The sequence below is a fragment of the Macrobrachium nipponense genome, chromosome 12 (genome assembly GCF_015104395.2).
Source record: "Macrobrachium nipponense isolate FS-2020 chromosome 12, ASM1510439v2, whole genome shotgun sequence".
NCBI lineage: Eukaryota > Metazoa > Arthropoda > Malacostraca > Decapoda > Palaemonidae > Macrobrachium > Macrobrachium nipponense.
The window spans coordinates 86,872,673-86,885,960 of record NC_087205.1 but is presented as its reverse complement, the minus strand read 5'-3'; the positions used below and the strand labels follow the sequence as shown (position 1 = coordinate 86,885,960).

The following is a 13,288-nucleotide window of genomic DNA, read 5'->3' as shown; positions in this document are numbered from 1 at the left end:
AACAGGACCGAATACTACAAGAATAAGAGCGCCGTGCACCTGAATGTAGTACGAAGCGCTCGGAGACTGATGCCAGTTAGAACATCAACTTGACTAACACACGAATCATTTTCCCCGACAGGTATTATTTCTCTCCGTAATGAATAACCGCGACGCGGAAATGTTTTATCAATAAATGATGTAGGGGCACATTTTTTCGTCCGTGCTGTCACATATGTCAGAGAAAATCGGCCAGACAGAACACGGCTTTAGCATATAATGAACCGACGCCATATTTAGTCCGGTCTTATTTTTCACCCAGTACTTAATACTTGCTTCTAGGGGTGGTTGCGACGGGGAAATCGTGTGTATGTGTGTGGGGGAAAACGGGGGGGTAGAGGGGGGGGTTGAGGTGGGGGGTCACTAAAGGGGCCAGAACGACCACCGAATTGTAGCACTAGTGAGTTATATAAGATTTGACCGTGGCATTTACCTTTCTCTCTTCATTCAACTCTTTTCATTTATTGCTCCAAATTCAACGTTATAATCTGACCTCAGAGCCAAAACGTTCCTGAGCAACTGCACAAACCCTGGAACTATTTCCTTGGGAAAAAGATGTGTCCTATGTATTGCTTTCCATATATATTCCATCACAAGTGCTGGTAACATTTAACTTATAGCGTTTTTAGTCGAAAGAGAGTTTTCTAGCAAGGCCTGTGTCAAGCACTGTGGAATACGAGTGTAATAGGTATAAACTTTGTTTAAGCTGTCTATCCATGTTCTAAAAGAGGTACAGAATGCAGAAACAACTGAAACAAGGGTGCGAGTAGAATAATAATAATAATAATAATAATAATAATAATAATAATAATAATAATAATAATAATAATAATAATAATAATAATAATAATGCTGTTAGCAAAAACTAACCTACAAATATAGTTATTTCTAGTGCTAAACAAGAGAAAAACCTCAGAACCCTGTTTTCATAAATAATAATAATAATAATAATAATAATAATAATAATAATAATAATAATTTTGTTAGTAAAAAGCTGACCTAAATCTATAGATATTTCTATTGCTAAATAAGAGAAAAATCACAGTACCTTGTTTTCATAATAATAATAATAATAATAATAAAAGAAAATAATAATAATAAATAATAATAATAAGAAGAAGAAGAAGAAGAAGAAGAAGAAGAATTTTTTTAGTAAAAACCTGACCTAAACCTAAAGTTATTTCTAGTGCTAAATATCAGATAAAAACCAAAGCGCCTTTTTTTCTTTAAAAAAAATTAAACACCTAATCAAACTCGATGAATTACCCACAAGTTATTTTCAGCACCTCGATAGAGGTAGATAAATTGAGATATAAAGTGATTTATAAGAGCGATATAAATTTTCAGGAGACTTAATAAAAAATAACTCCAAATACGCAGAAGCTTTTTAAGTTACAACCATAACGAAATATTTTGAAACAATAAATCTATTAATTTTACGTATCTCCAGACAAAGAGTAATTCAAGCGAATGATATATTGCGTAAAATATGGCTACTGGTGTAAATTCGTATCTTCTAAATGACCACATTAGTGCAATCCGTTAATATACTTGTTCTAAATGACAGGTATCATTCATAAAACTATCAAACAAGATTTTTTGAAAACTGTTAAAATGTTAAGAGAATATTAGCTCCCAGAATCACCGCATGACTTAATGTAGAATGTAAACGCCCACTGGATACAGTAATGCTAAAAAAACAAGCTATGAAGGTCACGAGAATAAACAGGTAACCAAGACGAAAAAAATGGAATCACATTCTTTTATTGAAACCAGCAGCTATATTTAACAAATACAAGCCAAACACAAAACAGCACGCGTTCATCTGTGCGTGCCCGCAAGCGCATATAGTATAAATAACCAGCCAACCCCAAGGCAAACCGGATAAAAGCAAACCCTCAAAAGCGTAATAAAACCTTTGCGGTGATCGATACTAATAAAAAAAAAAACACACACACACACACACCCTATATAAATAAACAAGTAGAAAAACATGTGGAAAAGTGTCAACATAATTGTGACGTAGTAAAGGACCCTCGTTTGAGAAGCGAGTGATTTCAAGGGCTTAGGCCTACGGAAATCCTTGCCACACACGGGCAACTCTCTTATTGTTCTTGTAAACGGGAGGGAATGCGGCTGCGGACGGGGAGGTTGGTATTGGGGGGGACAGATGATGGCGGAGGGAGGGGTGGATGCAAAAATAAAGGAAAAAAAAGTTGTGGGAAAGATGGGAGTGGTTGGCAACTTTCGCAGTGACAGAATGTGTTTGTTTACAAAGAATATATTTAAATAAAGATGGTTGAAAGGGGAGGGAAAGACACACTAGAAGATATAATAATGTTCAGGAGGGGAGCAGAAAATATATTAATAATAAAAATGCACGTATGAAGTCGTTCTGATGACAACTTCAAAATAATGGCGTCACAAAAGGAATCGCGTCTGACGGATATTTTCAAAGTAAAACAACCAATTCCAGGTAACGATCCTCCAACAAAGGAAATTTGGTGTAGGGTATGTATGTATGTTGGTGTAAGGTATGTATGTACGTACGTATGTATGTATGCATTACACACACACACATACACACACACACACACACACACACATATATATATATATTATATTATATATATTAATATATATATATATATATTATATATATATATATATATATATATTAAACAGACAAACACTTATACATATATGTGAGGGCTTGTGTGTATGTATGTAAGCATGTATGTATGTACGTATTTGTAATCATGTATGCAAGTATGTATAACCAAAAAAAAATGTCTCGTGTTATAGCCTAATTATTATACAACCAGAAGCAAACGAAGTCTCACACACACATCCAAATGGAGACAGGATGCACGTCCTTGTTGTTTTTTTTTTTTTTTTTCATCCATAATTGTTCGGGTTTAACCTTGGAAAGATAATAATGCAAATAACTATAATGTCGTGGCTCAGATCCATTCCGTTAAGAGGTTGGTTGAAATATATGCACCCCTCTGGTAGGGCACAAGGACATCGAAGTGGTGAATGTGAATGCGTATTGGCATCTTGCATTTGGTGATGGTTCTGCCCTAACATTATCTCTCTCTCTCTCTCTCTCTCTCTCTCTCTCTCTCTCTCTCTCTCTCTGTTCTTTTCTCCTCTTCCATTCTCTCTCTAATATATTAATAAATGATTACTACATATACATTATTATATATATATATATATATATATATATATATATATATATATATATATTCCTGATTTTCTAATTTTCTCTCTCTGACTTATATATATTATATATATATATATATGAGAGATAATATATAATATATATATATATATATATTTAGGTATATTATATCTATATATACATAAATGTATATGTATGCAGAGAGAGAGAGAGAGAGAGAGAGAGAGAGAGAGAGGAGGAGAGAAACTCGATAATGTGTAGCACATGAAAAGGGAGAGAAATAAGTCCGCTAGCAGCACTCTCAAGTACCGAAAACACGCGAGCTACATAAAACTCACACAAGCGTTAAAATTTCTGACAACTTAATGATCATGCGATAAGATTCGTTAATACGGGTGCGGTGTGCCGAATTCGTGTGAGGACAAAACACACCAATAAATATGCAAAACACTTTTAGCGCGTGTGTCTTTCGCGTCACACGTGAAATCAACTAGACTTTTAAATTATGTCGTGTTAATAACAGAAAAAAAAAAAAAAAGTGAACCTCCATCCGAAATCTTACATACCGTAGTTTGGTACCATGCGTGAGCAGGCGGGTAACCACCTTCTTTTAAGTTCAAGGCTACAGTGTACGGCCTTCACGTATGTATGTATGTAAAGTACAGTTTGTTCTAGTATAAAACTAGAAATCATTCATAATGAAGTGTAATCTTAACTGTACTATTACCAGTTTGCTGCTTTGATATCTATTTATATATATCTATATATATATATATATATATATATATATATATATATATATATATATATACTATATATTAATAATAATTTCAAATCAATGGGCCCTATGGGCTTGTTCCATATGAATAGGGTTCACCTGCTGAATGTAATAATAATAATAATAATAATAATAATAATAATAATAATAATAATAATAATAATAATAATAATAATAATAACAACAATAAAAATAATAATAATAATAATAATAATAATAATAATAATAATAATAATAATAATAATAACACATGAAATTCATAACTGCCGTGAAATACCTATTCAGTCCCACGAGAGAGCATTTCAATACTCAAGGAATGGACCAGTGGGAAAGACCCTCAGGAATAAGTTTACATATTGTATTTCATAATACATCTTTTTTTTTTTTTTTTTTTCTTAGCGCCGAGGTCTGCGTCAAAAGACTAATTGATGGAAGGTTGATGACCAGACGTTCTTCGGGAACCACGCAAGACTCCGATTCGACAGAGATCCGTCATATTTTTCGGCCGGAATTGACAGCATACCAATTCCCTAAATTGAGACGGAAAGAGAATCGAGGAAGAGACGGTTGCTCCCGTCTCATAGAAGAGGAGTAGGTTAGTTGGGGCAGGATTCATTAAGGGGCAGAATCGTATGACCCCTAAGGTAAAAAAAATATACTGTTTGCCTAAGGATAGGTAAATGACAGTGACAGTCACTGTTTGGTCAAAATCACGGCGTAAACGCAACATGAAAAGGAAATTATAATTAATGTAAAATCAGTTGCAAAAACAAAGAAACAACTGCTGGGTACAGAGGACAAGGAACTGTCACCAGACATATTTATTATTCCGTATTTTCTTCAATACGTAAATAAGTCATTATTAATTATTTTTACACGAGAGAGAGAGAGTTTAAAAATTGAAAACCCTTCATCGACATAGTCTGCTAAGAACGTCTGGGGAGTATTGTCATAAATTAGATCAAAACTTTGTATTACATCTGCTGCATGAAACAAACACCAATTTTCATAACTGATAATTTCATCGTTATACAAAACTCTGGAGAGAGAGAGAGAGAGAGAGAGAGAGAGAAATCACTGTGCAACAAGTGAAGAGAGACACCACTTAACACCTTCGTAAGCAGAATAATGACGGCATTTAGGAAAGAAAATAGACAAGACGAGAGAAACCTTTCATCTGCTCTTCCCAGCCAACTCCCACCCCCACCACAGCCACTGTCCTTCCCTCTCTCTCTCTCTCGCTGACGGACACTTGGATGGAAGCAAAATTAGCGATTAATCCGTCAAGCGATCCGCAGCGGAGCCAAGGAAGGAGTGGGAGCTTAATAACAAAGGGAAAATTAGCCCGGAGCTGACAAAACAAGTGTTGCATGACTGACAGGCGATTGGCTAATAGCACAGGTGTGGCGGGAGTGACAGGTGTGTCTTATTAAACATTTCCCGGGTGTTGATATCTGCGGTGCAATCAGTGGTCCGTCCGTTTGTTTGCACGCACCATCACCTGCTTTCTGCCGGCTTGCAGGATGCAAGAATAAGATAGATTGCATAAACGGCGACGGCGCTAATAACACGCTTGTGCCAATAACAGCAGAAGAAGAGAAGGAAAGCGTAGCGAAAGATCGCCGCCCAACCACCATTTTTCTGCTAAACACACACCATTACATTTGCGGTAATCGAGGATATTTCAAAATTAATGGCATAATGGACGGGTATTCTGGCGTAAGTGGACACTCATCCCAGATGATTTATTAATACTCACACGCTGTTTATTAATACTCTCTTGCTGCTCTTATGTATTTAACACTCATAATGTATCGAGGAAGAGAAGATATTCCCAAGTGTCGTAAATTCCAGTCTTAACAATCCCCCCCCAAAACCAAAAAAAAAAAAAAAAAAGAGTATTCTTGTTTCGTCTGTTTGATAAGTAAAGTAACTACTACGCCCGGCAGAACTTAATCAGTGTTAGAATCGAGTGCAAACACGTCAAACAGCTGTTAGAAGTTTGCTGATTGCATGAAAATGGATAAAACACCATTCTTTTCCATGGCGTGCTTAAATTTTTCCCAATATAAATTTGTGCCCAGTTTTTACAAAGCCTACGCCAGAACAATGCACACATTACAGAAAACATTTTAGCATGCACGAAAGGCTTTTATTTTGTCTATTCTCTCACTGGCATCGAAATTTTTTTGCTATTTTTAGGTAATGAAGAGCCATGAACAATGTTTACTGCTAATGGCTCCGGAAGGATAAACAAACTTAATTTCACTACTAAAATAAAAAATAAAAAATAAACTTTGTAAAACATTTTTGCACCAAACACTGTCATATTCCCTTCCTACTGAAAAGTAAATTATAATTCAAGACGAATAATTATTTAATTTAAACAATTCTTAATTAAATGTCAGGACAGAGTATTTCAACTACTGTCAGTCACACGGGATTTATGTAAATAAACTGAAATAATCACAGTAAATGAAAACTGACAATTCAGGATACCACCTACCATAAATAACAGAAAATCTCTCTCTCTCTCTCTCTCTCTCTCTCTCTCTCTCTCTCTCTCTCTCTCTCTCTCTCTCTCTCTCTCTTTCTTTCCTGGTGATGGTGGTGGTAGTGGTGCTGTATGCTAATGGTTTGGAGGGAAGAGACCAGTACACAAATCCCGTCTGATCCCTTTTTGACAAGAGCCTCTTTGTAACTGATACACGCCGTCCAAGAATAGGATGACGCCCCTGCGCCATTTGCCCTTCTTGGGGTGTCAAAGGGAGGAAGGTAGGGAGGTATATACTCCGGAGGATCAGGAGGGCTGAAGGTAAAGAGCAAGAAGCTGAGGGACTCTATATTCCGGGTACTTGAGGTTTACTTGGGAGTGGTATAGGCGGGTAGGAATCGGGGTTGTGTGTGCGCGTGTGTGTGTGAGCTTTAGGATGGGTGGGGGGGGGGGGGGGGGGTGGGGTGGGGGTGTCTCTCGGGCCTGTCCTTAAAGGCATGGAGGACTTCGCTACAATTGTAATCTACGATTCCTGGAACGACTTTCGGGAAATCCCGTCGGTAAAGATAAGGAATATTTACACTAAAAGAGATCACTTGCGGAGAGATCTTTCGAGGGTGACACCATTGAGGGCGAGAGACCTGTGTGGTCTTCCGACCCATAAAAAATTAATTCTATTCTCGCATTCGTGATATCACGAAAGCGACACACTGCTGTTTGGTGACTACGCGACGCTAATGAGGTCTACTTAGAAACGGCCATATAATTTACATTTAAATCTTGACTTTAATTCACTATTCTTTGCTTATTCTAGTGATTAATCAATCGTAAGTATATGTACTTGTTTAATTACTATCACAAGGAAAAATCAAATATACGCAATTCAAATCTCGGTATGGCCGACTTTTTTGTGTTTTCTAACACTTCTCACATTTACAGGAGACAACTAAGGACTAAAGAATAAGACAGAAGTAAACATAAACACGTGTCATTAAAACCAACACAGAAATACACAAAAAATGAAATTGCTATAATTGAAATTATTATGACAGCTCGTCACATTTTCTTCAGAACTACCTCACCCAAAAGCCCAAAATTAGACCTAAAAATTCTTGCTTTGAAAACCAAAGAAAATAACACTACGGGTTGAACGGGTTTCCACAAAACTGGGTCGCTGAAATTCGTAGAAATAAAAGAGAAATATAACGAAAAAATAAGGAGAGGCTGAGAAGAAGAGGCTGGAGAGGGTGGGGGGTAGGGTAGGCTAGGCTAGGTGATAGGCCAAAGGACGAGAAATCTGGAGTTAAGAGGATTAAAAGCAGAAAAAAATAGTTAAGTCTCCCGAAGCAGCTGCGCCAGAGTATCATCGGCTCTTGGAAAACAAATGACGATCACTTCAGCTACAACAATCTTTGCTCGAAAACGAAGGGAAAATATATATACTTTTGAACAAAGAAATCAACGACAAAAACAAATCATCTATGTATCAATATATCTATTATTCGGCTGATAGAATAACGTGCTACAAACGCTTATAATAATAATAAAAAAAAAAATCATTATACAAGCTCAATTCTCTTTGGCTCAAAATACCAATTCCATCTGCCTCAAAACAGCAAGACCTTCAAAAGGAAGAGAGAGAGAGAGAGAGAGAGAGAGAGAGAGAGAGAGAGAGAGAGAGAGAGAGAGAGAGAGAGAGACGCTAAGAACCAATTTCTAAAGCCTCCAGGTGACTGGAATATATCGCCGGCGTTCGAAAATAAGTGTGAGTAAAGGAGATTTTCCAATTCCTCAGGGTATAGCGTTTCAGACCCCGCCGAAAGGAACCTTAGGGGATGGGGGGTAGGGTGGGTAGGGTAGGGGAAGGCTCTCGAGGAGGAGGGGGAGGGTGGGGGCAGAAATGCGCGGGGACAGAGAGAGAGAGAGAGAGAGAGAGAGAGTGGAAAGTCTGAAGTGACATGTAGTCCGCGTAACAATGCTCTTACTTTGATGGTATTATTCCAGGCTTCTTGGGTTATAAGCATCAGACTATTGTTTGTGCTCGTGCACACAGGCAAGAGAGGGACGCCAAATAAGACGAGACGAGCTTTCGCGTTTGTGTTTTCTAAATGACTTAAAAAAAAAAAAACTACACGCTTTCTATTTACAGACGGCCTATGCGATACTGAATGACCTAAAATAATGATAGATAATTATATAAATTTTCCGTTTTATATAAAAAAAAAAATCGTTACCGTATACAAATAAGGCGAGACGAGCTTTCGCGGTTGTGTGTTTTCTAAAAAAGAAAGAAAGAAAAAAAAACATGCTTTCTATTTACAATTTACAGACGGCCTATACATGCTTTCTATTTACAGATGGCCTATGTGATACTGAACGACCTAAAATAATGATAGATAATTATATAAATTTTCCGTTTCGTAAAAAAAAGAAAAAAAATCGTTACCGTAAAACGTTTATTCCCTCTCATTTGCATAATTACATAAACCACTCTTTACAAGTGTCCTGTATTTTACTTTCATGTATCATTTTGGTCTCAATCCTCTTTCCCCATATCAGATCTCATATAAATAGTCATTAACTGAAATCTACCATAATTACTGTCTGCGTCATTCAAAAAAAAAAAAAAAAAAAACACACACACACACATACACACACAAGTACCGAAATGAAATGTAGTACTTATAATGAACAACTTCTTTCTGAATGTTTTTGTTTGAATACTTGCCCTAGTGTCAGTCCCATCCATTAATAATAAATACATAAATATGAAGCTATGATGTTAAGGCTGATGAAATATGTGGAGAGAGAGAGAGAGAGAGAGAGAGAGAGAGAGAGAGAGAGAGAGAGAGAGAGAATTACTTCCAATTGCTTGCTTTACACCAATGATGCACATCAGTGACAGCCAAGATTGGCATTGAGAGCTGAGGATTGGGGGGGGGGGTGTTGTGGAGGGGGAAGGGGGTAATTCCCAGTATATCTGGAGAAGCGAAGGGAACAGACAGTAAGGGGTGGGGAGACAGACAGGGGAAGGGTAGAAGATAAGAGGGAGAAGGGAGGTGGGGTGGTGGGGGGAGGTTTAAGTAACTTCATAGCATCACTTCATCAATCATAATAAATAACAGATCGCAGGATTTATCAGGTTGTCGTCAGTGGCACTCAGAGTTCATTTATCTTTCATGTAATTATAGGCTGCGGGGGTACCTGGCCCGATCTTCTTTATGCATTACGCGGGACTGCCTGTTGTTCTCATATTCGATAATAATGAGGTACGGGCTCTGAAGAAAAGACCCTCATATCAAGACTATATATATATAAAAAAGGGGAAAAACATGATGGGGGCCATATTTACTGGGTGGTTTTGTTGTGAATCGGGGAATTTCTCCTTTTGTTATATTTGCCCCTTAAGGTCACTTAGTTCAATCCAGTTCCCATATCATTGTGACATTTATCGGCTGTATTTTACTGGTATTTCCGCCAAATAATTAAGACAGGCTTTTTTTTAGTATACATTAATACTATTATAATTCACTATTTTAACCAACCTCATTATTACCATATCAAATGCAACAATAATTCAAAATTCGATCTTCATGAAAACACTATCTACAATTGGCATTCACGACAGAGAGGCATCAATGTTAGTATACCTTAATAATATAATTCGCTATCTTAACCAAGCTCATTATTGCCAGATCAAATTCAACAAGAATTTAAAATTCGATCCTCATGAAAACAGTATCTGTAACTGGCATTCATGGCAGAAAGGCATCATTGCTTCTTAATATTTCATTCTTATACGAAAAAAAAGGATGTGTTATCTCTGATGCGCGCTGATAACGCTATCCATGGTCATAATTATTATCGATCTAATCTTTCCAGTCCATTTCCTCATCTACGTACTTCCTCTCTTCTTGTCCTTCATAAAACCGAGATGGTAACCTTGGACGCAGACATACATAGTCCCTTTGTCTGTCTGTCCGTCCGTCCGTCTGTCTTTCTGTCTGTGTGACTCTCCATCCGACTTAGACCTCCGAAGTTAAGCCTGGTATAAGATGACAACTAATAGAGGTTCATCCGGGACTGCTGCTGAGTATGACCATTCTTCTCTTTGTGTTGTTGCCGAGATCATACCCACCCACTCTCTCTCTCTCTCTCTCTCTCTCTCTCTCTCTCTCCTCTAAGCTCACGTTAACAATCCTCTAATTTTGTGAAAGTGGTGTCATGAATAAAGTACGAGTACGGAAAAATTAAGTCCAAACGTACAGAGTACGGCGCGAACTGAACCAAGTATTTATTTATACGATTTGTAGTAACGACTAAATGAAATTATACCTGCAAATACTGGATGCTGACGAGACCTCATATACGCTACATTTACTTAAACATACTTATACATGAATATTTCTCCTTTTAATAAGAAAATGTAAGAACTCCGAATGATGGAGGGTATTGGTATCTAACACGGAAGAGGAAGCGATAAAAAAGCAGATAGTGAATGGGGAATAAAAAAAAGTAGGAATACGAGGATAAAAGGGAGTAAACGATGAAGAGGGGTAAAAGGAATAAAGGAAGGTAAGAAGGTAGGAAGGAAGGGAGGAAAACTAACAAATGCCTCAGTTAACGTAGAGGAAGCACTGGACTTACGTCATTTTCTCTCGAAAGCCTAATGAAGTAGTACCGGGAGCATGTCAATGCATATGCATATATCGGGATGAAATGGGAACTGGGGAAGGAGGCGGGGAAGGGGAGAAGAAGGGTGGGGGGAAGACACGTGTTGGTAGTGGTCCAGGCCTCTTCCAAATGCAAACACTGGGCGAAGGGAAATGTTTTCTCATTTTGATGTGATAATAGTGGTAGTAATAAACAGCATTATTATTATTATTATTATTATTATTATTATTATTATTATTATTATTATTTAAAGGAAGATAAATGACCCAGTGAGTGGATTAGGGTATCTCAGCTGATGGATGTAAAATCATCCTTACACAAGATATTCTTGAAATGTATTGGTTGATGGTAGCGGCTTCAGAGAGAGAGAGAGAACGTACGCTGAACAAATATTGAGTACAACGTAACATTAGTACGGGAAATAAAATTCACCCAGAATGAAGCCACCCACAATTATCACCTCATTTGTGAATGTCGCAATGATATCCAATAACAGCCAATACAAAGCCCTTTCTGAAGACTATTATTAGGGCCCTTACCGCCGAGAGACCTTATAATCGAAATAATTACTGACTTGCACAAGTGAGAAAGGTATACTCGCATTTTTTTTTTTTCAAATATACACAGGCAAATAATAAGGGGAAAGATTACGTAGCTTTTTTTTTTTTTTTTTTTTTTTTTTGGGGGGGGGGGGGGTGGTTGGAGAGGGAATTACACCATCATTCTCATTGCCCTATTATCATCCAAATATCAAGAGGGACGAGGAAAAATAGACTCTCTTTAAAAAATGATAATGGTATTGCCAATCAACAAAGAACCATGACAGCCCCTCAATACCTCACTAACCTTTTTCTCTCTCTTTCTCTCTCTCTCCATCTCACTTTTTTCTTTTTTTTTCTTTTTTACTTCGAAGACTCATTTGAGATTCAAAGTTTTCGGACCATGGGTCATTTTTCATCGAAATTAACACCCCGTCCTACAGGTAAAACAAATACAGTAATTTATACAAGGCAGGTTCGGAGCCTTACCACAGTCTTCAACCCGCAGGTACAAGATACTCCCGAGGCGAGGAGCGCTCGGAGCAAATTCCGCTCTTACGGCCTCTCGGCGCGAGGGTCAAACGACCCGTCCCCCGCGATACCCCTCTCGAGACCGCTCCTTCGAGAGAGCTAATCTCGCCCTTAGGAAGGACGTCACTGAGGGCGGAAGGGATCGCCGGGGCGCCTCGTTGCCTCGCCTCCCCCGTGGAGCTCGATACCAAACAGGGCTTATAAGGCGGTGCAAAATTAATGTGTTAAGGGATGATTACCAGAGATAGCTCGTCGGTCTGCGGTACCTATACACACTCGATACCCGATGCGGTAAGGTCCCACGACTCGATGAAGGATCGCCAGTGGAAACACACTCACACACACACACACACACAGAAACCGGGAAATACTCACACGCATACATAAATCGACACTCACACAATCCTCTTGCAATTAAAGGCAACGGCGAATTTGAGAAACCTAAAACTGACAAGAGAGAGAGAGAGAGAGAGAGAGAGAGAGAGAGAGAGAGAAAGGAACTGACAAAGTTTTAACCATCCATTCCAAATCAAACGCAACAACGACACAACAGGGCGATTCGAATTACCGGTAACTTCATATGGAGTTTCTTTCTCTAAAACCGACGTGAATTCCGCTTTCCCAACAACACTCCCCCCCCCCTCCCCCCCCTCCCCAACCCTTGTCCCTACCCTCCCACATCGCACCCTCTCGCCGACTGCTGGATCCTTTGGCATTTTCGAGCGGAGGCAATGCCAGGTTATTAGCGGCAGCCTTGATTAAATCCATGCATTAGTAATTGAGCGCTTTACGCAGAGATGTCCTGTTGCACTTAAATCCTTTCAATATAACAAGTAGGGGAGGGGGAGGGGAGGGGGAGGGAGGGGGAACCAAGGGAGGAGCCAGGATGATGGCTTTGTGTCCTTTGACATGCTTGTATATCGTATGTATATTCAGACGCCTGAGTGCATGACTGGATAACCCATTTAGAGTAAATTCATCAGGAAGTGTCTGACTCGTGTATAATAACGAAATTTCGATTTTATTCTGTATAATTTTTCATATTA

At 38.3% G+C, this 13,288-nt stretch overlaps 2 protein-coding genes across 6 annotated transcripts in view; both read right to left on the bottom strand.

Moving 5' to 3' along the window:
- The window catches only part of LOC135225085 (basic proline-rich protein-like), a gene marked incomplete at its 3' end in the record, with an annotated part of 16,442 nt that extends 3,432 nt beyond the window's left edge, over positions 1–13,010 (bottom strand). The window contains exon 1 of the mRNA XM_064264345.1: positions 12,914–13,010. Within this exon, the coding sequence (XP_064120415.1) occupies positions 12,914–13,010 (97 nt within the window). The remainder of the gene's footprint in view (positions 1–12,913) is intronic.
- The window catches only part of LOC135224638 (optomotor-blind protein-like), a 227,938-nt gene that overhangs the window by 135,897 nt on the left and 78,753 nt on the right, over positions 1–13,288 (bottom strand). The gene's annotated exons all lie outside the window — the stretch shown is intronic.